Raw genomic sequence first — 23,775 nt, forward strand, 5'->3', positions numbered from 1 at the left:
AAAATATGCTGAACTTTCTAGCAGTCAGAGAAATCCATGCAAAGGCAACAGGATGCCTTTATCACCTACCACATCTTTGAAGAACGTGTTCAAATTCTGATACATGATGCTGGCAAGACTGTGGTGACAGGTGCTTCGGAGCTACTAGTCAGAGTGAGTCAGAGTGTAAATGGGGACAAGGTTTTTGGAAAGGAAATGACATTTGGCACCAACAGCCTTTATCCAAAGGAAAGACAAATGCGCACACAATGATTTTTATTATAGTGTTATTTATAACAGACAAAGACAAACCCAAGTGTAACCTGAGGGGTTCATTACATAAATTGTAGTTTAACAACAGGGAGGAGTGTCCACGACCCTGTGGGGAGGGGAGGGGGCTGACCCTGCAGCTGGGGTGGGCATGGGCACTCGGGCGGGTGTTGCCATGTTGTCTCGGCCACCCCTGCCCCTGCTGCTTCCATGCGGGCAAGGTCAGCGAAGCGGCGCTGGATTCCATGTTGGGAACAAACGATTCCTCTGCCTCGGCCGGCGGGTGACCACCACCTTCTGAGAAGTGAGACTCGGCCAGGCAGGGGCCCAGGAATGAGTGTGTCAGGGAGGGCAGCGGGCCCTGGGCACAGAGCAAGGGCCACCTGGTCAGGAAGGTCCCGCCACCCCATGCCTTGGCCTCTGGGACACTTGAAGCCCAGGACCCTAACCAGCTAGCTCCCTGGCCCAGCCTCTGTAGGCGCTGGATGAAGTTCAGGGCACACAGAAGAGCATGGGCGACAAGTGGATATTCGGTGACTCGGTGTAACTGGCATGTGGCATGAGTGCGGTTGTGCCCCAAGACCTGGCCAGGGGGCGCATGGCTCTCCTCTGGCCATACCATTTGCTGTGGACTGAAGAAGGAGCTGCCTCCCACAGGCCCATCCTCACTCGGTAGACCATTACCTGCAGCTAGAGACTCAAGAGTTTCTTGGGCTCACAGGGCCAAGTCCACTTCCGTCCTCCCAAAGACAGGATATGCCTCCATGTGTGCAGACCTGGAAGCCCAGGGGGGGCTGTGTGCAGAGGCTGGGAGCGGAAGGTGGATATGTGGGCTGGGGAGCAGGTGCACGTGTACACAGCACTTCTCGTGGTGTTAGGTAGGGGGAGGGCGGGCGTGGGGAGAGGAGGGAGGCAGGGCCGGGCGTGCTCTCCTGACACCACCACTCCCCAGCCCAGATCTGCAGGAGCCAGGATTCCAAACGCAAATCCGGATTTCCAGATGGGTTTTCAAGGGAGAGTAGAATATATTTTATTTAACAGCTTGATAGCTTAATCTGTAACTTTCAAACATCTAGAATCTAAAATGTAGACCTGTGGCACGTGGAATCCATTTGTAATTTTGTCCCTCGCCCCACACGCACTGGGGGGCGGCCTGCATGGATGTGGGGGCAAGGACCGCCGATGAGGCTGGGTAGGCAGGGGGTAGAAGGTAAAGGGTCACATCGAGGAGCTTGGACTTCATCTTGTGGTATAAACAGTAGCAGAAGCCAGCGAGCTGACTTGTTGCCAAACGTATTACACACAGGACTGATTTGTTGTAGCACAAACTACGGTGAAGGAGGACCTATTTTTCTTTCCCTTATTTTGTAGATGAGGATGAGACGACTTGGGGCAAATAACGTGGCTGGGCCACAGGGTTGGTAGTTAGGGTGTCAGGGTTCAAAGACAGACCTACGGAATCATGGGGGCAACCCCCGGCCACCAGCCGGGCTGGGCTGACGGACAGCGTGAAGGTGGGAAGCATAAGGTTGTGTGATGGGTCTGCCCAGAAGCCACAGATTTGGTAGTTGTTTGGTTCCTGGGGGTGAGGGAGCAGGAAAGATCAGGGGAGGTGGAGGACTTCGGTCTGGGTTGTTGGGGAAGAAGGATGGTGGTGGATCCTCGGGCAACATAGATCAGAGAAGAAAACAAGCCTCTTGGGCCTTGGTTTCTTCAACTGGGGACTGGACCAGATGCTGGCAAAGGTCTCTTTTTATATGATTGTAATCCGTGTTTGGGGGGGTCACTGGTTGTCCAAAATGTTAAGAGAATCTCTTTGTACAAAGAGTACATGATTTATATGTAACAGGCCCTCAAGTATTCATCGATTGGTTGATCTGGGTTAATCATTAGCTCTGGGATATTCGCATCTGTACATAGCCTACTTTTTGAGCTCTTCATTTCTTTTTCTTTTTTTTTTTAAGGGGAGAGGGACAGAGGGCGAGAGAGAATCTGTGCAGCCTGATGCGGGGCTTGATCCCACAACCCTGAGATCATGACTGGATCCAAAATCAAGAGTTGGTCACTTAGCTGACCGAGCCTCCCAGGCGCCCCTTGAGCTCGCTTCCCCTGAGGTTTTGTTAGTTGTGTCACTTTGCTGTCCCTCCTATTTTATGTGCCGTGCACTTGAAGGTTTTTTGGATGAGTCTTCTCTGTATATATTTTAAGTAAGTGCAGCAGATATTTTGAACCTCTCTTCGGCGCTTTCTCACATTATAACCGCCCTACCATGTACGGAGGTGTTTGTATACCGCCCTGTCTTGCCTACTGCGTTACAGATTCCTGCTGGATTAGGAAAACAAAACCAAAAACCAGACCTATGCTCTTAATTATCCTGTGAAGCTGTCCCAGTGGGCAGCGGAAAGCCACGGAATACGGCGGTCCTGAGAGTGTGCGGATCAGATTTGTGCAGGGACGTGGAAGAAATGGAAGGCGGAGGTGGGGAGACCTGGCGGCCTTTGGGGTGACCCCAGGGAGAAGAGCTGGCCTGTCCCAAGGCGGGAGCAGTGGGGAGCAGGAGGGAGCACACCTGCCCTGCTCTGGGCCACAGTGAACCAGCCTGTGGTCAGCCTCTCCACTTCCAGACTTCTCCTAAGGGACAAGGGGAGGAAGGAAGGGGCTGCAGGAGGAGATTCCAGGAGGGCACGGGGAAGCCATGGGCCCGGGCTGGGGAGGTGCTCTTGTCCTGGAAGCTTCCCCTGTTGCTCTTGGCTGTGCTGAAGACCAGGGCAAGGCCTATCAGCGGGAGAACTGCAGCGGCCGCACACCACACACTGTCAGGCTGGGTCCTGACTTGACTGAGCCAGGGACCTTCCTGGAAAGGGAGGGACTCGACAAGGAAGGAAGGCAGTGTCCAGCTGGCCTCGAGGAGAGGTTGGACCGTTCTGTAGGCCTCTGCGTTGTGTCCTGTGGGGCAGGTAAAGGAGCCGTGAGAGGCCTGGGGCTACATTTGGGTAGGTCTTCTGGGACAGGGCTGTGTTCCGGTGGCGGGCTTGGCAGTGTCAGCCAGCGGGGGGAAGGCTCCAGTGCCCATGGCCCTCCTGCAAGGAGCCAGGGGGAACACACCCCCGCCCCGACTTTGGATGTCTGGACGTCTGTGTCCTGGCATGTGGGGCGTCTGGCTCTACAATCCATACAGTCCTCCCAACTCTGGGAAGTGGGTCCCATCACCCCTGTTATGCATGAGGACATTGAGGCTGGAGGAGATGATGTGACTGCCCCGGTCACACACGTGTGCAGTCGGGACGTGAAGCTCAAGTTTCACGGGCTCCAGCCCTCCTGCTCCCACCTGGCACCCCGCCTCTCTCATGGCTCCCGTCAGTCTCTGAGGCCTCGGCTTCCACCTGCCCCTTCAGGGTCGGCTGCAGGCTTCTCATCCCTTCCCACCCCGTTACCAGAGATTCTCTCTTTCTTTTTTTTTTCCTGTCCAAGTTTTTATTTCAATGTCAGTTCACATACAGAACAGTCTATTCATTTTCTGGAGTAGAAATGAGGGATCCGTTACTTCCATACAGTAGCCGGTAAGGCGCCCTCCTCCGTGCCCGTGCCCAGTATCCCCCCTCCCGGCACAGAGGTTCTTCAGCTGGGGTCCGCAGGTCCCTTGGCTTCGGGGATCCCATGACCCTCGCATCGGTGTGCAGAATGTAAAATGTGTATGTGCTCGTGTGTGTGGTTTTTTTCTGAGAAGAGAAGCCATAGCTTTTATTTTAGGTGACAGGCTGGGGGTTTGTTAGTACACGGTATTTTTATGGCTGGGAAAACCCCGACATGCCCAAATCCTGTCTTGGTCTTATTTCTCCTTTCCCTGAAATTCCTGAGGAGTCTCTGCCTCAGGTCGGTGACAACGGGAGAAAAGAAACCAGAGCCGCTGAACTATTCGGTGCACCAGTTCCGGGGCTCTCTGGCCGGGCTCTCTGGGACTTGAGACCCATGCCCAGGCCTCCTTTCCCCAGAGGCAGGGAGCAGAGGCCGAGATCAGGAGCTGACAGCACGGAGCTAGAGAGAGGGTGTGTGGGTGTGTGTGTGTGTGTTTTAGAGAGAGAGACTTCTTGCCTATCCCAGTCATTGTGACAGTCAGTACCCTCAAACCAAAGTGGCCAGATCAGCGGCTTCTCCTCTCCACCGAAGCTTTGGCCAGAGTCTCACAGAGGGTAGAGCTGATAAGCTCATTTCTGACAGTTTTACGTAGTCATCATGTATGGGACTTCAGAGGGGACACCTCATGTCATGAAGAGAACCAGCTTCTGAAGTTGGATCCAGCCAGATTCTCCCCTCGCCTTTCTGAGCCCCAGTCGCCTTTGTGAAATGGGATGTAGGGCACCTGCCAGGCGACCTTTCCTCACTTCGGAGCTGCTGGAGGGCAGAGGGGAGGGCTCATTCACCCTTAACCCCAGGCCCCAGACTTCCGGAGGCAGATACTGCAGTGACGACGGTCATTGGGGTGGCAGAACACCTATCTTGGCCTCATGACACTCGGGTGTCACACTTGGCCCAGCCACCTCTGTGACCTTGATCGAGCATGTTGCTTCATCTTGGGGACTGTACCTGTGAAGTGGTGAAAGCGGAGGAGATGTAAATGAGTAAGGTCTGTGAAAACCAGCCAGGAGACTTGCTCCACCCCCCACTCCACCCCCCACCCCCCCACCCCCCGTCATGCCCTCCTGGTTCTCCTGAGCAGCCCCTGTGCCTCCTGTTGTTCAGGTGGGGGGAGGGGCGGGCATGGGCGGGAACCCCAGGTGCGGAACTGTTGGGGCCTGCCAGGTCCCACGGAGGGGACAGGGGCCTGGCACAGCACGGGCTGGCACCTGCATTCCTTCCAGTCCACACCTGGCCCTCTCAGCAGGGGCTGCTCCCCAGGTCTGCATAAGATCTTGGCCACCTCCACCCTTCCCCTTCCTGCGGGGTCCTGTGGTCCCTGCCTTTGGGTCTGTGGGATTCCGAGATAGAATCGAAAGAAGCAGATGACCGGTAAGCCAGGATGGGCTGGAGAGACAGAATCCAGTGCGGATTCCCGGGTTTCTGGCTTGGAAGGTGGGGTGGATAGTAGAAGAGAGAGAACTGATAGTAGAAGGGATAGAAGAACATACAGATAGTAGAAGAGGAGACAGAGCAGATCTGGAGAAACCAGAAACCACGTTCACGTCCAGCAACAGCGGATTGGTTCAGTAAGTTATGAGACATCCTGGTGAGACCGGTTCTTAACAAACCTTTGATGTCTGTAACAATCAGTTATATAGCTGTATCATTTAGCCAAACCTCTGCTGTATACTTCTGGATTTTCCTCTGGTTTGAATTGTGCTTTTATAAATAACACCGAATAAGCAGCCTTTTTTACAAAGGTCTTCACCATTCCAATTACTGTTAGAAGAGGAAGGTTGCAGTTATCAGATACAAAAACAGCCTTCAGGCTTTTGGTTATATTGTCATTTTCATTTTAGAAAGGCTCTACCAGTTTTACTCCTATAGTGGAGTGCAGGAGAATCCCACCTGGGTGTGCCGACCGCCACAGTGCCAAGATACATACAGAGAGGCACATGCACACACGTACATGTATTTTAGAGGATAACAAGGAACACCTTATTTTAATTTGTGTCTCGTTGTCACTATTGGTTTTTTTATGCTTATTAACCTTGTGCCCTTTCCCTACTTTTATGGTGTCCTGTTAATTTTTTCATTAATTTTTAAAATATGTATTTCTTACTATCTGTGCAAAATGTTTCTCACTTTGTTTCCCTCATAATTTGACTTATTCTATTTTTTAAAAATTATTTTTAAAAAATATTTATTCTATTTTTAAAAAATATTTATTTATTTGACAGAGACACAGTGAGAAAGGAAACACAAGCAGGGAGAGCAGGAGAGGGAGAAGCAGGCTTCCCACGGAGCAGGGAGCCCAATGCGGGGCTTGATCCCAGGACCCTGAGCTGAAGACAGACACTTAACTACTGAGCCACACAGGCACCCCACTTATTCTATTTTTGATACAGCAAAACCCTTAAAAATGTTTACAAAGTCAAAATCTGGGTTGTTGGTTTTTTTTAGTTCATTTCTGACATTGCATTAACATGTCAAAAGTTCAGTGATAAAATATACACTCCAATTTTCTTTTAGTTTTGCTTTTTTAGCGTTTAGTAATTTCGTGTAGGGTATGAGGAGAGGAAGTAAAAGGATCTTTTTTCTAAAGCAGATTTTCAAATACCACTTGCTGAGAAAATGGTCCTGGGCCCACGGGCAGTGAAGCTTCCTTTACCATAACCTTAGCTAAATACATATAAATCTGTATATGGTTCTGCTTCCGGGCTCTCTTGGTTCATTGCTGTTTGTGTTGATTCTTACACATCTATCAATTCCTTAATAGTTGCAAATTCGTAATATACTCTAATACCTATTATGTAAATTTGGGGGCTATTTTTGGTAAATTTTAAAAATCTCCTATTGGGATTTTTCTTAGACTTCTGTTAAGCCTACATGAATCTGGGCAGACTTGGCATTGTGTTAATATTCAGTCTTCCCATCCAAAAACATAGTTTGTCTCTCCCGTTTCTTTTTTTAAGTCTTTTTTTTTATATCTCTCGATAAAGGATTATCGCTTTTTTAAAATTATTATTTCAGGTCACGTATCTTTAAGTCTGTCGCTCAGTAGTTGATATTTTTTGTTAAGATTGCAAATGGGATCTCCTTTGTAGTATATCTGGTGACTGTTCCTGTTGGAGTTCACGTCCCATTACTAAATTATTCTGTCCATTCTAAGTTTAGTTGTTTTTCTTAGGTTTTCTAGGCAAATAACAAACACCCTGAGATACCAGGTTGGAGTCCATGGCTGGGTAATGCCTCCAGTTTGCAGGGTTGGTGCGATTCTCTCCAGCATTGGTCGGAGCCCAGGGGGCAGAAAAGGTGGATGAATGGGTCGAGCCCAAGTTGACGGGCTCCCAAGGCTGGGGCAATAGAAGGGCAAGGGGCAGGGGGCTGTGAGCTCTTCTGTGCACTCCCTAGGGTGACCGACTTCAGGGACTAGACCAGGAAGGGCTCATGGACTGTACAGAAAGGTAGGGCTGGGGCTGGAGGATGGGAGAGGATCAGGAGAGGATGTTGTGGCCCTGGGATGGATGCTGGGATGTCAAGTTTTGAGACCTGATGCCTTTCCTGTACGGGACTGGGCTCCCCGAGATCTCCACTTTGCAGTTAGAGACCCTAAAGCCCTGAGAGCTTGTCACTTGCCTAAAGTCACCCACTGCGAATCAGTGGCATATTGTGTTCTGCTGTGCCTTACTAGCTCACGTTCTGTCCTTGTTTTTCAGGTTCACTTTAGAACAGTTAACTGAAAGCAAGGAGAGACAGCAGAAGGGAAAGGAGACGAGCCCAGCAGAGCAGCTAGGAGAGAGAGGGCAGGCTCCTCGTGGGCCCCTCAGCTGCAAAGGGGAGGGGACAGCTGGGCTGCTGGGGACAGCTCCTCCTGCTGACCCAGGAATCCCCTCGAACCAGAATGGCACACCTCAGGGCCCCACCCAGAAGTGCCCCTGCCCTGCGATTCACTCTGTGTCCTCCCTCACACAACGGTGGCCCCACCACGTGCTCCCTGTCCCCCACCACCTACTCTTGTCTCTGTCATACATGCTGTGTCGTGACCCCCCCCCACTCCTGACCCCAACACACCAGCTTATCCCTCTACCAGGGTGTCTGTTCCCTGTGCCCCCGGTCCCCCAGTATCTACATCATGCCTGCATCTTGTTTCTCGTTTGTCTGTACACACTTGGGGCCCTGTCCCCACACACACGGTCCCATGACGAGCTGTGTGCCCAGCTGACGCCTGCTTATGCTGTGTCTGCAGAGTGCTTCTGATGGCTTCTGGAAATCTGTGGCCACACGAGTGCCCAAGGAGCCCCCCGAGATTCGCATCCTCAACCCGTACTTCATCCAGGAGGCCGCCTTCACCCTCATCGGACTGCCCTTCAACAATGGCCTCATGGGTCGCGGGGTGAGATGGCGAGGCCCTGGGGGATGGCAGAGGGGAGCTGGGCCAGAGATGCCTCAGGAGGGGAGGACAGGGTGGCAGGGTGTGGGGGGGGCAGGGGCCCAGCCCTGGGACATGGAGCTCAGCTCTGGTGAGTGTGGTTAAGGGTCTCAGCCTGGCGCAGGAAACCCTCTGAATTCTGCCCTCCTCCGTCCTCTCCAGAACATCCCGACCCTTGGCAGCGTGGCGGTGACCATGGCACTACACGGCTGTGATGAGGTGGCAGTCGCAGGCTTTGGCTATGACATGAGCACGCCCAACGCACCCCTGCACTACTACGAGACCGTGCGCATGGCGGCCATCAAAGAGGTGCTGGGCTGGGTTGGGGGGGGTCTCCGAGCAGGGTCAAGGGAGGGATGCTCTCAGGACAGACAGACAGAGTGGGGTGAACCAGTGGCTGGTCCAGCTGCCCAGAGCCCTGACTTTAGCTAAGTTGGATCACAGGCGATCCATCCCTGCCTTTGGGTCTCTGGCCACCAAGCATCCTCTGTGCCCCTGAACCCAGTGCCCCCTTCCCTGCCCTTCTCTCCCCGAACTTTCCCTCCCGGGCATTCTCCCTGCCCTGGTCCCGCACCTGCCTCATCCTCGCTCTCCCCAACTGCCACATGCGAATCCTGGCACCAGCTCAGCATCATCTTACCCCAGAAGACTTCCATGCCCTCTCAGACCACCCAGAGACATTGCCTCTCAGTGCCAGAACAGTCCCTGCACCCCTCTGCCCTCCCTGGGAAGGAGAGCCCTGTAGCATGGATGCTCTTGATCACCCAGAATGGCTTCCCAGGTGGTCCACATGTCCAGGTGCCTTCACGGTCAAGAAGCATTCCCGGTGTCTGGGCTGGCAGCCGGCCTCTTCTGACAGCATCTCTGCCTTCACATCCAGAGCCCATGCGAACCCCTCTCCCAGTCCCCTCACTGCTACCACCGACCTTCCACGGATGCCAGCCCGTGACCTGCACATCTTGAGCCAGGGCTTTGAGCAGCTTCTCTGCTTCCACACGTTGGGGGGGCTGGGGTGGAGTGGGGGCTGGAGAATGCCTCCCGTCTGTGCAGACTCCCAGTCCTCTAAATGTAGTGCTTCCCATCTCAGCCCGCCTTCCCTCCTGCTCAGTACCTTTTCACATGCCCCCCACCAGCTCCGAGCCCTGGATTCCCTGAAGGCTCTCCCACCATCCCTTTGTCCAATGGGAGCACAGACTACAGCGGGGACTCAGGCAGCTCATGTGGGCTCGCCCCCTCTGCCCTCCTCACTCCATCACAGCCCAACTTCCCCCTTCCCCTGCCATGACTCCCACAAAGGTCACCAGTGATTCAGCGCAAGGCTGCCAAATCCAGTGGACATGTGTAAGTCTCATCTCTCCTGACCTCTCAGAAATGCTTTTTAAGTTGACCACTCCTTCCTCTTTGAAACTTTTCCTGCTCGGACTTGCGAGTCCGGGATCGCGGGTGTTCCTCTCATTTCACTTGCCAGTCTCTCTCATTCTCTTCCTCAGCGTCCTTGATTTCAGTCCACCCCCAAAGAGTCAGCATTCACTAGGGCTCCATCCTGGACGAAGGTCTTCTCACATTCCACGTTCTCCAGGAGCTTGACGTCCCCGTCTGTGGGTCAAGTTCCTTTCTGTAGGATCTCACATGTGTTGTTCACTCAGGCACCTGAAGCCGTGAGAAGTTATTGCAGGAATTTAAACGCGCCTTGGGAAACCCGGAACAGCCTTATGGTGGGGCCCCCCTGTTGCCTGGAGTGGGATTCAGGAGTAGGGGGCCCACCGCGGGGCTAGGACAGCTCCAGATTGATGCCATCGCCTTCAGTAGTGGTTCCAGGCCTGCCTCCTCGTTGCCAGGACCCCGTTGGTCTTTTCCCTCTGTGTCTCTTTGTGTATCTTCTTGCCTTTTTGGCCCCTGCCTGCACCCACTCGGAACCATGAACACAGCATTCACCTCTCTCCTGGCTTCTGTTCCGTGGTATCTTTGGCCGCTTACACACTGCTTTCATGCAAATTTGGTGTCCGGGCTCCAGGCAGAGGGTGGGAGACTGCAGCCAGCTCCCGCAGGGCTTTTTGTGCCGCAGTGAGGAGTTTGGACATCACTCCACCTGCCGGGAGGAGCCACGGGAGGGTTTCAGGCTGCATGTAGTGGGTCACTAGCAGGTAGTGCATCACCTCCTAGCATGTAGTCGGTCACTCTGGCTGCAGCACGAAACAGAAGGCCACGAGGCAGAGATCGAGCGAGCCGGGGGCCTGTCCCAGCAGTCTAGGCAAGACAGGAAGACTCCGTCGACTCCAGAGTGGATGAGAAGACGGAGACAGCGATAGAATTTTCGATCGATAGGGCCTGGGTCTGCCCCAGTGCAGGAATGAGGGAGAAGGGCTGCACCTTCCCTGAAGCCCTCGGTGGAGCCTGTTCCCTTTCTTCTTGGGCATGCCAGATCTCAGTTTCCAGGCCAGACCGCCCCCCACACCCCACCCCCATCATCCTCTGAAACCGGCTGCCTTGATGCTCACGGCACTGGCCGCACCTGCTCCATGCGGGGTGCTGGGGACTTCAGGTTAGGAGATCCCATGACCTGGGTGTAGAACCTGGCTCTGTACCTTTCTTTCCTTCCCAGTAACGGGGTAATGATAGCACCTATTCCCTAGGTTTGGGGAAGATTAGACCCAATAATGTGTTTAGAAAAAAAGGCCTGGCACCCAGTAAGCATTCATACTGTTAGTCGTTATTATTAACATTTTATCTGTACTTGTCACTGTTAACCTCCCAATATCCTGGTTGAGGAGTCACTGGAAATGCTGGTGCCTGTGTTTGGGATCTCCACTGTCCACCTTGAGTGTCTGCAGGAAGCACTTGAGCCGTCCAGCTCCCTGGCCCAAGCACTGTTCCCCTCTGCTCGGCCCGTGGGCCCATTCTCCAGGCCCAGCGGGAAGGGGCGGGCAGCCGAGGTTCCGTGTGCTGGGGGAGCTACAAGGAACGTCAAAGGAGTTTGGAGAGGAAACAGAGCGAAAAGAAGGCAGGAGTTAGGAAGGTGAAGGGTTGTGGAGACCAAGGGAGCAGCGCGCAGGGACTGTCCACCACATCTGGCGCTGTCAAGAAGTAGTGAGAGGAGCACTGGGAAGTGGCCAGGGGCGGCACCAGTGAGGTGGCCCCGTGTACGGTGGGGAGAGCAGCCTCGCAGGCCAGTGGCTGAGCTACGAGTAAAGGCAGTGCACAGAGGCAGGCATGGTGCCCAGTACGTGCTCCCAGGAAGCAGAGAGGAGGAGGTGGAGGATGGAGCAGCAGCTCGCTCAGGGCTGATGTGGGCTCACACGGGACTGTGCGAGTTGTGTGAGTCGGGAGCACAGCTGCCTGTTGAGGTCCATGGCCGGCAGGGAGCGGAGCGGTTGCCCAGGGAGAGGGAGAGCACAGAGCATCAGCGGTTGGCACAGCCCCAGGGTTTAATGACTGGGTGAGGGGCGGGGAACCAGAGATGGAGGAAGCAAAAGAGCTGTCAGAAGGACAGCTGCATCCAGAATCAGGGGTCCTGCTGAGGCTGGGGACCCAAGACTGCCAGAATTCGGTCCCAGCCCATAGACAGTGTAGACGACACAGTATAGACAGCTCTGGTAAGCTCCTGTGCCGTCCACGTGGAAGGGAGAATGAGGTGGCATTGCCTGGCCTAAGAGAGCTACAGCCCAGGGCCAATCATTGTGTTTCCTGTTTTATTGTGGACACATATTATCAAACATATTCATCAATAGAGACAGTAATATAATGAGCGCTCATGCATCTATCACTGACCTCCCTCAATTATCAGTGCCTGGCCAGTGTTCACCTGTCCTTCCTTTCATGCACCCCTCCCCACTGATTATTTGGAAACAAGTCTCAGATACCATATTATTCTGACCATAAATATTTCAGTAACTTTCTCTAAAAGATAGGCACTTTTTAAAAACTATCATAATACTATTATCACACCTAAAAAAACTTTTAACAGTTTCTTAATATCATAAAAAATGTCCAGTCTTGGGGTACCTGGCTAGCTCAGTCAGAAAAGCATGCAACTCTTGGTCTCAGGTTCATGAGTGCCAGCCCGACAATGGGTGTAGAGAGGAGTAAAAATAAGTAAACAAGCTTTTTAAAAAAAATCCAGTCTTCCCCTGAGCTTTCAACCATCAGTGACTCCTGGTGGGTGTTCTTGAAACAAACCCATCAGTGATTGCTTCTTCCTGCAGGTGATAGAGGGGAGGCGTAAGGAAAGAGTGGTCTAAGTGTACACATTTGTTCGGATCCTGGCCCTGCCATTCCTCCAGGCCTCTGTGTTCTTACCCACAAAACGCAGTTTCATTCAGCACATCTTTATTGAGCACCTACTGTGTGCCGAATATTCCCTGCCTTCAAAGAGAGACAGTGTGCCAAATGAGTGACTCTTCGAGGGATGAGGGCAGATCATGCTGGGGGTCTGCAGCAGGAAGGGACAGGTCACAGATGGCAGAGTGATGTGACAGGAGCCTCAGGGGAGCCAGAGGCTTTAGGGAGTTTGGAGGGACAATGGTGTAGACACAGGGATTAAGAGAGGCAGACCCTGCAGACCTAGGCACCGTGGAATGTGGAGTGGGAGAGAAGAAACAGTCACCATTTGAGATGGGTCTGGGGGACACTGTCCTTAGGAGCAGCTAAGTTCATGGTTAGCTCAAGAAGTTGAAGGGCCTAGTCAGAGGATACAGGGAATTTGGCCTGCGTTTCCAATCAAAAAAAATTTGGCAAGCTGGAGAAGGTAGACTGGATGAGACTAGGGCCAGGACAGAGCCCTGGGTCCTTAACCCCAGCCAACAGTTCCCGTGAACACCACGGTCAGGCTCCCGCAGTGCAGTCAGGTGCATACAAACTCCGAAGAGATTGTCCGCTTTCCCTGAGCCAGTCAGTCTGTCCTTTTTCATTCTTTGAGGGACTTAGCCACCAGAGCATCCTGGTGCAAGTACCAGGGACAGGAGAGAGCCTGAGCCCAAGTGCAGTCTTCGCCCAGGAAAGGCCCAGAAGGCGGCATCTTCCCTGTAATTTCCACATTCACAGAAAGGTGAGCCTCTTGTCCTCAGCCCCCCACCCCCACCCCCCAGCTCCTCTGATCTGGGAGGCAGGATTTCATCAGCCTGGAGACCGCGTTGCATCAGGCCGAAGGATGACTAAGCGACCCCACGCAATCCTCCTTCCAGCAGGGCACAGCCCCCAGGCCTGGGCCAGCTCTCCCTGACTCACATGGTCTACCCTCAGGGCCTAGGATCTAGGTGCCCTGGATGCACAGCTAGACAAGGAGGTGACGTCTGTTGAGCAGGGTGGGAAGGCCCCTGTCTTCGAAGTCTTGGAAGGAGAGGAGAGGCAGAGTTTTCGTAGGGTGTGGAAAGGGGTTCTGGGAAGAGAGGACGATGAGCAGATCTCCCAGTCACAGAGCACTGGGAGAGTGTTGGGTAGAGGAGAGTACCGAGCTCCACTCATCCCTTCCCTGTGCTTTGCCTTCCAGTCCTGGACGCACAATATCCAGCGAGAGAAAGAGTTTCTGCGGAAGCTGGTGAAAGCACGTGTCATCACTGACCTAACCAGCGGCATCTGACGTGGGCCCAGCACATGGCCACGGAGGTCCTGGCACCACCAAGAGGAAGCAGCAGCCACCGCCACCTGCCCACCCCACTGGCCTCAGTCTGGCTCTGCCTAAAAGGTGCAGGAGTCTTCAGACCCAGAGAAGGACAGTGCCAAGTGGCTCCAGAGGTGGCGAGGCCTTGGCAGGGCAGCCAGAGCTGCGTCTGCCCAGAGGCCAGCCTCAGAGACCAGCACTTAGCCTCATTCTCAGCCTGGGTCCTTGAAGCCACAGGGCCGGAAGGCCACCGGCTGTGCTCAGCAGGCCCAGCATGCAGGAGGTGGACATCAGGCAGCAAGGCTGCTGCTGGAATCGTTTCTCCAATCAGTGTTTGGTGTATTATCATTTTTGTGAATTTGGGAGGGGGGGAGGGGTGGGATAATTTATTTTTAAATAAGGTTGGAGATGTCAAGTTGGGTCCACTTGCCATGCAGAAAGAGGCCCACCAGGGGGCCCCCCGGGCAGTGGTACCAGCGGGCTCCCTGTAGAGGTTGCGGGGGGGTGCCATGATTAGCCCGTGCCCTGCTTGGGGCTTGGCGGAGGTGGGCAGGATCTCATGCCAGCCCCCTCCTGCTCCTGACATTGTTTGGCCTTTCTTGAGGAGAAGATGGGGTGTTCCCATTCACCAGCCCCTAACAACCCCACAGGGAAACCTGGAGCCATCATTTAAGCCAACAAGACAGACCCTGGCTTAAGCAGAGAGAACTTGGAAGCTCAGGAGGCGAGGCCTGGCCTAGCCTGATGGAAATGCCCCCCACACACACCCCAGCTGATCCACAGGACAGTGCCCCAGCCTGGACTGACCAACTTGGCAGCTGTTCTGGATTTCAGCAATGAGACTGTAAGGTCCTTGGGTTCTGCCTTTAGCCTGGACCAGAGGGAAATGAGGCTCAAGGACCTTGTCCAGGCTGTGGCAGCCATCCTGGAAGCAATAAAGCTCTTCCCTGAATCTGGCCTCCTCTGCTTTCTGTGATGCTCCTGAAAGAAGCAGGACCCTGGGACCTCGGCAATGACAGAAAGCCAAGGGCCATCTCTCTAGCCCACAGATTCCTGGGCCCCTTCCTCTTCTCCTTCTGAAGCCTCTCCCATCCCTCACAGTCCCGTACCCTCTTCACCTTAAGAGAAGCTGACCAGAAGTATGAGGGCATGCCCCAGGGTCTGCCCTACCCCCAAGGAGCCAGAGGGCAGGGGGCTGAAGTCCAAAGGTCCTCAGAGCCCCAGTTAACAGGGACAGAGATTCCTGCAAGCTCAGGAAAATGATGTGCTGAGCCCCAACACAGAGGCTCATCGACCACACTTGCTCCTGGCTCCCAGGGCTGAGCTCCAGAGGGAATAGGCCCCATCCCCACCCAGAGCACAAAGGCACACCCCTCCCCGCAACCCCTCTCCACCCACACAGAACAGGAAGGCTGAGCCCAGCTCTAGGCATCCCCAGGTGAACCTGGGAAAGGACACCCCCACCCCGACCCCGAGAGACCTAGAATCTGATGGCTCCCCTCCCAGTGTCTCCAGACAGGCCTGAGATCAGGGCAAACCACACCCACACCTGAGGCATGGAGTGCACTTCCTGCCAGAGCTGCCAGTATGGCAGTAAGTGAGGCTGGCCGGCCCCCTTGCCTCTCGCCTGCCATCCCAAGGGCCACCAGCGTCCTATATGCCCCCTTAGCTGCTGTGGTTGGTTCTCGGGCAGAAGCCGCCTCTGCTGGGGGGAAAGCCAGGCCCTGACAGAGGGACAGGCACACCCAGAACTCCCTTGGGATGCTGCTGGAAATGGCACCATTCCAATGAGTTCCCGCATTCTACGGGAATGCGCCCCCTGGAGTTGTACCGGGTCTAGGTGGCGGCCTACAAGAGGCAGCCATGACTGATTGAGCCCCAGGTTGCAGGAAGCAGCAAAGGGAGAAGCTATTCCCTGCTTGGTCCCCTGTACCCCAGGGGTCCTGACAGACCCACAGACAGCCCCTGCCTCCCCACCCGCAGCAGTTCTCTGTGCTCTGGTTTCCCCTGCACGGGACCTGCTGTCACAAAGCTACGGTTCTTGGCCCTGGCCATACACCAGGCCAACCCGTGCAAACTGGAAAACCTGCACATGCCCACCCCAAGATTCTGATTCAGGTCTGGGGTGGGGCCCAGATGTGGGTGGTTTTTAAAGGTCCACAGGTGATTCTGATGCATAGACAAGGCCTAGCTGGTCCGCACACGTCCCCTGAACACTTTCCTCCCCACCCACGGCTCCCAGTTGTCGGCTGGTCGGCAATTCCCGAATTGCCCTCTTCAGCCCAGCTCTCTCCGCTTTGCTCCAGGCTACACAGTCGGCTACTTCCTGAACATGGTCACTGAGGTAATCCACAGGTCCTGCTCCAACTCTGGAGCTCCTGTCTCCAACGCATCCTCCTCAAGGGCGCCCCGCTGCCAGCATGCACCCTCCACCCCTCTGGTCACCCGGGCCAGAGGCGCATCTTTATCCGTCTTACCTCTTCATCCCATCCAATCAGGCACCAACTGAGTCTTCAAGAAGCTGTGGTCTGAAAAGCCTTGTGGCTCTCTGCCCCCCACCACCCCGAGTCTCTGCCTCAGTCTCCTCTCCCCCCAGCAGCCTCCCTACGTCTCCGGCCACCTCCCCCCCCCAACCAGCCAGTCACTGCAAACACATGTCTGGTCTCACCAGTTTCCTGCCTGCCACATTCGGTGGTCCCCGGTCCACTGGAATAAAGTCCAGACTCCCCAGTATGACACACAGGGTCTGGCGTTTCCTTACCTCTATCCGTGTTACTCAACCTCCACCTCACCTGCCAAATTGCTGTAATTAGGCACCTGAAACACTACCCTCCAGCTCCTACCTCAAAGCTTCCGTGCATGCGTCTCTCCTCTGTGACCCTTCCCTCTGCCGCCGGGGCTCCCGCTCCTACCAGCGCAGCCCGAGGAAGCACAGCATTTGCCCGGCGGGCGGCAGGGTGGCTGGAGCAGGGTCAGGCCTCTGGAGCCCCAGTGCCCCACTTCACCAATCCGATCAGTCCATGGTTCTGCGGAGAGAAGCTTGCGGTGGGCCAGGGATCGGAGAGCAGCCACGGTGGCTTAGCCAGCTGGGACCCCGGAGCCCACGCCAATCTCAGGGCCCCACAGCAGAGGCAGCGACCGGCCTGTCTCCTCCCTGCCCGCCCTCCGCCCAGCCTCCCAACTCCCTACTTTGCGTGCCTACAAACTCTGAACTCCCAGTTCCCGTGCCTCTCCGCCGCCCGGGTTCTCCACTCTGCATCCCCAGGGTCCCTTCCCAGCGTCTCCTCCCCCAGCCCAGCTTGAGGGACCTAGCATAGCCCGGGGGGACCGGATCCCAGCAGGTGGAGCGGCCAGGTGAGCCCTGAAAGGTGGGGCTGGGCGGGGGCGCTCCGGGCCCCACCCCGGGATCCGGTGACGCCGGGGCTGGAATTTGACACCGGATGGCGGCGGGCATGAGGCTGCTAAGGGATGGAGTTGGGCTCAGCCCCCAGACACGGCCCACGGGCTCTGCCAGCAGCAGGTCCCTCGGGCCCCAGCCCTCACTGCGTCGCGGACCCAGAGCCCTGCACCGCGGTAAGCCGACCTGTTGGCCCACCCTTGTCCCAGCCCTGGGGCTAGGGGGAGTGGGCAGGAGAGTTCCCCTCCACTCCTATCTCACATCCTCCCTCTCCTGGGCCAGAGGCATAGCTCTCCGCCCCTCCCGGCCCCCTCAGTCCCCCTGTCGCTGGTCGGACTGCGCTAGCCCGCCATAATGTGAGGCTCCCGCTGCCGCTACAGGGCGCAGACTGGCTGCCAAGGCCACGCTTTTGGCTGAAAGGGGCGCTGCCAGGTGCACAGCCCTGGGCATGAGCCTTTTAAGCTGCGGAGGAAAGCTCAGCACTGGTCCCAGGAAAGGTGCCTAGAAGCCCACAGAGGAGGACCCCTGTGGTGAGTATCTGGCTGGCAAGCGGGGAAGCAAGGACTGGAGGACCAAGTGGCCCCCAGACCGCTAGGAGGGAGACTGGGCCTGACCTGCCCTCAAGAGACCAGCTCCTGAGCTCCCCCTAGCGCAGGGGGTTACTGAGGCTGCCTGGCCGCGGCTTGCACTCCATCAATGAGAAGTCACTAGCCTGGTCCCTCGAGGCCGGATTCAAGTAGGAGCACACCAGGGAGGCCTGCCTGGGGAGATCTGGTCCACAGGTATGCAGGCATTCTGTGTGCTGTGGGGTGGGACCCAAGGGCAGACCAGTAGTGAGGGCTCTAGGGCCCCAGAGGGGTGTTTGGGAATGCCAGCCAGGGTGGGTTCACCAAAGTCTTGGTGGGGCTCAGAAAGGCTGGCTGGGCTCAGGAAGCATGGCTCATGGGGGAAACTTAGAGGAGCAGGACCAGGCTACCAGACCCACAGGAAGCTGGAGGGGGACAGACCTGGACCAGCTCTCAAAGACCAGGTTGAAGTGGAGGCCTGGTTGGCCCTCCTGGGAGTTGCTCAGGCATGAGTCTATCTGAACACAGCCAAAAGCCCACCCCCCGCTTTGAGTCTGCAGGCTTGGCAATGCTGCCCCCTAGTGGCCACAGGGAGCCATGCCCAGGCCCCATGTTCGAGGGCCCATCAACCCCCATCATCCGTGCGCTCATCTGTGGAGAGAAGAGAGAACTCTGGCGGCCCTGGGTCCAGACAGAGATCACATAGGAGCAAGGAGCAGCAGCGCTGGGTGGGCAACACGGGCTGACGCTGGGGCATCACCGACATCAGATAGGTCAACAGCAAACACCCTGAATCCTCTCTAGTCCACATCTTCCTCCTCTGTGCCATGGAGATAAAGGTCTCTATGAGACCCAGAGTGTCCAGCTACTTCCTTTTCTGGCTACTCCTGGCAACTCCAGCCCTGCAGCACAGAGCAGTGAGGTCCTGGGGCAAGAGACCTTGGGATGTGAAGCAGTCGCCGAGCTTCCCTGGGTCTTATTTGTGCAGGTGGAAAATGAGGATTATGCCAGCTACTTCATGGAGTTGTGAGGACTGAAAGAGGGAACAGGTGCAAAGTTCCAACACAAAGTTAGGTTCTCAATGCGGTTACTTCTCCTCCCGGGTTGAGTCCAGCCATCCAAGTCCCTTGTACTTCGTCTGGAAACACGGAAGAGGAGGGATGACCTACCCAGAGGATAACTCATCTCTCATTGTCCCAGGCTGCCTCAAGAGGAGGAGAGGGGTGGGAACAGGTCAGCTAGGGCTGATGGGCGCACCTGGTATTGACAGATGGAGCCCGGATGTGGAAGCCCTTCTGTGCTGCCCCACTGGCCCCCGCCTAGGCGGCAGGTGAGTGGTTCTCCCAGTGACTGCCACCTGGAATTGAGGGAAGGTGGTTTGAGTGGGGAGGCAGCGTAGGGCTTGGCTTGGGCTGGCGACACAAGAGGTAGGGGGTCAAGGAGGGACCAGGAGTAAGGAGGAACGTCAGTGATCTCTCCCGTGGGCTCCCTGAGGCAGCCAACCCACTATCCTCCAACCTAAACCCTTGGGGAGCTCCCCCCACCCAACTAAGCGCCCATCCTCTCTCTGATCCCCGCTGCCCCAGCCCCTTCGCGACTTCCCTCCACCCCTGCCGACCCGGGGGCCCTATTCCTCCCTGAGGCTCCACTGCTGTCTCTGCGCAGCCGGCCCTGTGGCCAACCCTGGCTGCTCTGGCCCTGCTGAGCAGCGTCGCCGAGGCCTCCCTGAGCCCTGCGCCCCGCAGTCCCGCCCCGCGCCTCGGCCCCGCTCCGGCCCCGGCGCCCCCCACTGGCCACCTGCCCGGTAGGTGAGAGGGCGAGGGGGCGGGGCGGGGCGGGGCGGGACGGGGCTGGTCCGGGACCCGGTGCGTGACTCCGTCTCCTTGCAGGGGGCCGCGCGGCCCGCACGTGCGGCGGAAGAGCCCGGCGGCCGTCGCCCCAGCCGCCCCGGCCCGCGCCCCTGCCGCCCGCGCCCTCACCGGCGCTGGCCCGCGGGGGCCGCGCGGCTCGAGCCGGGGGCCGGGACGGCCGCGCGAGCCGGGGCAGCCGCGCGCGGACTGCGGGGGCGCGGGGCTGCCGCCTGCGCTCGCAGCTGGTGCCCGTGCGCGCGCTCGGCCTGGGCCACAGCTCCGACGAGCTGGTGCGTTTCCGCTTCTGCAGCGGCTCCTGCCGCCGTGCGCGCTCCCCGCACGACCTCAGCCTGGCCAGCCTGTTGGGCGCTGGGGCCCTACGGCCGCCTCCGGGCTCGCGGCCGGTCAGCCAGCCCTGCTGCCGCCCCACGCGCTACGAGGCGGTCTCCTTCATGGACGTCAACAGCACCTGGAGAACCGTGGATCGCCTGTCGGCCACTGCCTGCGGCTGCCTGGGCTGAAGCCTCGCTCACGGGGTTGGTGGACTGCACCCTTACCCGCGGCTTCTGGTGCCCGGGGCCCTCTCGCAGGAGCCGGGGGTGGTGGGGTTGGGGTGGGGAGTGGCTGGAGCCTCAGCCCGAAACCAAGGCTTCTGCCGGGTGAATGATGGCCATGAGCCCCCGAGAGATGGAGGGACGATGGGCCTGGGGCCCCTGCCAGTCCCAGCCCTGCTGACACCAGACACCTCAGCAGCGGAGACCTTAGGACCCGCTTCGTACAGACTCTGGCACTGACTCGGCCGCGGCCCCCAGGCCTCAGCCCAGGCCCTGGGGGCACGGAATCGGAGGAGACACATGGCAATCACATTGCCCACGAGGGCCTGGACTCACTCGTGGGAGCTGGACCCCTATTTATTATTCCTAAGTTATTTATTTACTTACGTGGTTTGTCAGATCCTTTCCTGGTCAGTGGGGCTGGACGGGTAACAGCAGCTGGATGGGGATCAAGGGCTGGCCATCACCCTGTCTTCATGCTGACTCAGCAATCACATGCCTGGCCTGGATTTTCCATTGCTTGCCTGCAGCCACCAGCTCTGGGATATGGGGCATGGAATACAGGCAGAGTGGGTGGCACAGGGGTGTTCTCCAGTCCCAACAGGCCAGCTCACACCGCCCTGCACCATCCCCAGCCCTTGGGACCCGGAGTTACAGTTGGAGAGAACCCTACCCTTGCCACATCAGGCATTCTGGGGGCCTTACTTAATGTGTAATGACACAGAGAACCACACACTGCCCCACCCCAGGTCACTCATCTGTGTCCTACCATCCAGGGCACTCTGACGGGTGCATATATGCCTCTGCTTATAGACAATCCAGCACGGGGAGCTCACTGTCCGCGTTCCATGAAGCAGCCCAGGGCAAAAGAGCATCTGCAAAGGCTGCGGTGGGGGAAGAAGGTGCAGCTGGTTTGGGGGCAGGGGGATGAAGCAAAGAGCATCAAGGGAATTAGAGGGCAGGAAAGGACTGAGGTGCCCCCCACAGGGACCTGCATTTTGAGATATTCAAGGATATTCATTTATTCGTTCAACAAGTATTTATTAATTACCTATTATACGGTAGACACCAGAGATACAGAGCTGAAAGGTACATGATCCCTGCCCTTAAGCTTAACTCAGGAGAGACAGACTATAAATAATTATGGAAGTTCAGTTTGACAGATAGTATGAAAAGGACAAGAAGCTAAGAGGTACACACCTGCTTCTGGAAGGAAGGAAGAGGTTAGTTCTGACTCTGGCCTTCCACCGTGTCCCCAAGTCATCTCTCAAAAGTTAGTGCAATCATCTGAGCTTTCCTGCCTGTCCCTGTGAAACCCTGTTTCCTGGGTCCTGTGAATTTGTCTGATACGATGTTCTTTTTTGGAAATAAGATGAGGGCCTGCATTTAGAAAGGATGCCAAGTCTGAGGAAGCATGGGGTGTCGAAGGGCCATCGGGAGGAAGGGATATGTGGTCTGAGCTGAGAAGGGAGGGCTAGACTGGAGATAGATTTGACAGCTGTGAGTACAAGGGCAGTGGCTGTAGCCAGGGGCGCATGAGAGCACCGTGGGAATGAGCTGGCTGAGAGTGGGACCCCTCGGGCATCTGCCACTGCTAACCAAAATTCCTTCCAAACTGTCTAAGTGCCTGGCTGCTTTGGCACAGTTGCCCACTTCACTCGGGCCAGAGTGAGGAGCAGACAACAGGGACGGCTGTGTGCGTTCTGGGTCAAGGAGGAGAAACGGGTCTGTGCTTCCACTCTTCCATTTTCACTGCCCCAGTTCTAGGTGCTCCCCAAACTCTGGTGCTCTCACACTGCCCTCAAACACCCCTTTGCCCCACCGCTCTTCCTCCAAACTGATTGAGGATCCTCAGTCCCCAGCCCTTCCCACCTGCACCCGAAGAAAATGGAACCAGTGCCATGCAGTTTGCAGACACCTCATGGAGGCCTAGGCCCTGGCCCTGGTTGGGGATGAAGGAGGTCATCCCATCAAGCAGGGTCATCGGGTCCAGGTAGCCCCTGCTGGAAAGACTTGAAATCCTGGCCTAGCCCCCAAGCCCTCCAGACCCTGCCCTTCAGTGGTCATATCAGCTCTCAAAGCCACTTAAAGAAGACAGACTGAAACCACCTCTGACAATGCATTGACCTGGCAAGAGAGCCAGGTCAGAACCCAAGCCAAGGGTGCTGGCTCTCAACAGTCTTGATTGCCAGTCCTTGAGCAAGTAGGGTCCCTCCAACTCAACGATGCATTCTGGGCCCCAGAGAGATTGTGCCCAACATCTCACACAGTCCCAGCTGAAACTGTACCTTCTCTAAGAAGAACACGGTTCCACAAGAACCAAAATCCCTCTTAAAGAATAAAATAAAATAAAATAAAGCCCCTATCCCCCAAAGGAACAAGTTCCAGAGCCGTAGTTCTCTGCCTACAACTTAGCAGAGGTCACTGGCATGTGAACTCACCAGGCAGAGTACTTTCCACTCCCGGAAGCCACAGGTGGTATTTCCATTCTTTTTTTTTTTTTTTTAAGATTTAATTTATTTATTTGACAGAGATCACAAGTAGGCAGAGAGGCAGGCAGAGAGAGAGAGGAGGAAGCAGGCCCCCCGCCGAGCAGAGAGCCCGATGCGGGACTCGATCCCAGGACCCTGAGACCATGACCCGAGCCGAAGGCAGTGGCCCAACCCACTGAGCCACCCAGGCGCCCCAGTATTTCCATTCTTGACCGTAGTCTTTGTTTCACATTTGCAAAAAAACTACATTGCCCCTTTGAGTGGTCTTCCCAAAACCAAGCTATCGTCTCCTCCAAAGTGTTATCAAGTCACCAACTCTTATAAAATGGAAAACTATAAGCAGCTTTGAAATGGCAGTTTTTAAAGCTTCAGGGAGCACCCAAAAATTCCCTGAACATTTGGTTCATCCAGGAACTGAGGTGTGGGTTCCACGTGCTGCCCCCTGCACTTGCCAATGGCTTTCTTCCTCTCTTGTCCAAAAATGGTCCTGTTTCCCCTGTGACAGAGTGTATGTGCACCAGCTGACTCACTGAGGTCTCATCTGGGAAAGGAGAGGCTGTGTAGAAAGCTAAGGGATCAGAGAAAAGATCTAGGAGAATCTGCACTATGTGAGATCACCTTTCTTGGTCACAGGAGTTGTTCTTAACCTGTTTGGGGGTTGTAAAGTCCTTAGGAACTCTGATGAAAGCCGGGGGGTTCACTCCCTGCACACCCAAGTGATGAATTCAATTTATCCTACATCCTACAGATAGGTTTTTCTAAAATGCAAATCCAATCATCACTGCCCACTTGAAACCCCACTTAAGATTTGTTGAGTGACTAGACTCCCACTAGATTTTGCTTCCGAGCTAATCCAGCCCCTCTCCTTACACCTTTCTCTCTATTCTTCAAGCCCAGACCAAGTTTCTCCTCCTCAGGGAAGCTTGCACTCACCTTCTTCAGCCTTAGCAGGTATTGCCAATGTCAGCTTCCTCCACTGAATACAAATACAAGTCCTCCTTTCCCTTTTGATCATTTTTTC

The 23,775-nt window shown here is 55.8% G+C and overlaps 2 protein-coding genes across 7 annotated transcripts in view; both read left to right on the forward strand.

Moving 5' to 3' along the window:
- The window catches only part of ST3GAL3 (ST3 beta-galactoside alpha-2,3-sialyltransferase 3), a 195,893-nt gene extending 181,046 nt beyond the window's left edge, over window positions 1–14,847 (forward strand). For 5 of the 6 annotated variants that reach the window (XM_044238032.1, XM_044238035.1, XM_044238034.1 and 2 more), the window contains 3 exons: window positions 8,117–8,263; window positions 8,462–8,608; window positions 13,785–14,847. In XM_044238032.1, coding sequence (XP_044093967.1) covers window positions 8,117–8,263; window positions 8,462–8,608; window positions 13,785–13,874 — 384 coding nt within the window. In that variant the 3' untranslated portion in view covers window positions 13,875–14,847. Of the gene's footprint in view, window positions 1–8,116; window positions 8,264–8,461; window positions 8,609–13,784 lie in introns of those variants that run through there. The other variant, XM_044238041.1, reaches the window with a different exon arrangement.
- A 4,281-nt stretch (window positions 14,848–19,128) lies between these two features.
- ARTN (artemin) lies at window positions 19,129–20,229 on the forward strand. The gene is made up of 3 exons (XM_044238043.1): window positions 19,129–19,188; window positions 19,524–19,662; window positions 19,748–20,229. The coding sequence occupies exons 1-3, from the start codon at window positions 19,129–19,131 to the stop codon at window positions 20,227–20,229; spliced, it is 681 nt and encodes a 226-aa protein (XP_044093978.1).
- The last annotated feature ends 3,546 nt before the right edge of the window (window positions 20,230–23,775 follow it).

The sequence above is a fragment of the Neovison vison genome, chromosome 2, assembly GCF_020171115.1.
Source record: "Neovison vison isolate M4711 chromosome 2, ASM_NN_V1, whole genome shotgun sequence".
Classification (NCBI taxonomy): domain Eukaryota; kingdom Metazoa; phylum Chordata; class Mammalia; order Carnivora; family Mustelidae; genus Neogale; species Neogale vison.

Coding starts and splice junctions, on each gene's coding strand:
- ARTN (XM_044238043.1), top strand. CDS start 19,129: ATGGAGCCCGGATGTGGAAGCCCTTCTGTGCTGCCCCACTGGCCCCCG. Junction 19,189..19,523: donor GGCCCCCGCCTAGGCGGCAG/GTGAGTGGTTCT, acceptor GTCTCTGCGCAG/CCGGCCCTGTGGCCAACCCT. Junction 19,663..19,747: donor CCCCACTGGCCACCTGCCCG/GTAGGTGAGAGG, acceptor GTCTCCTTGCAG/GGGGCCGCGCGGCCCGCACG.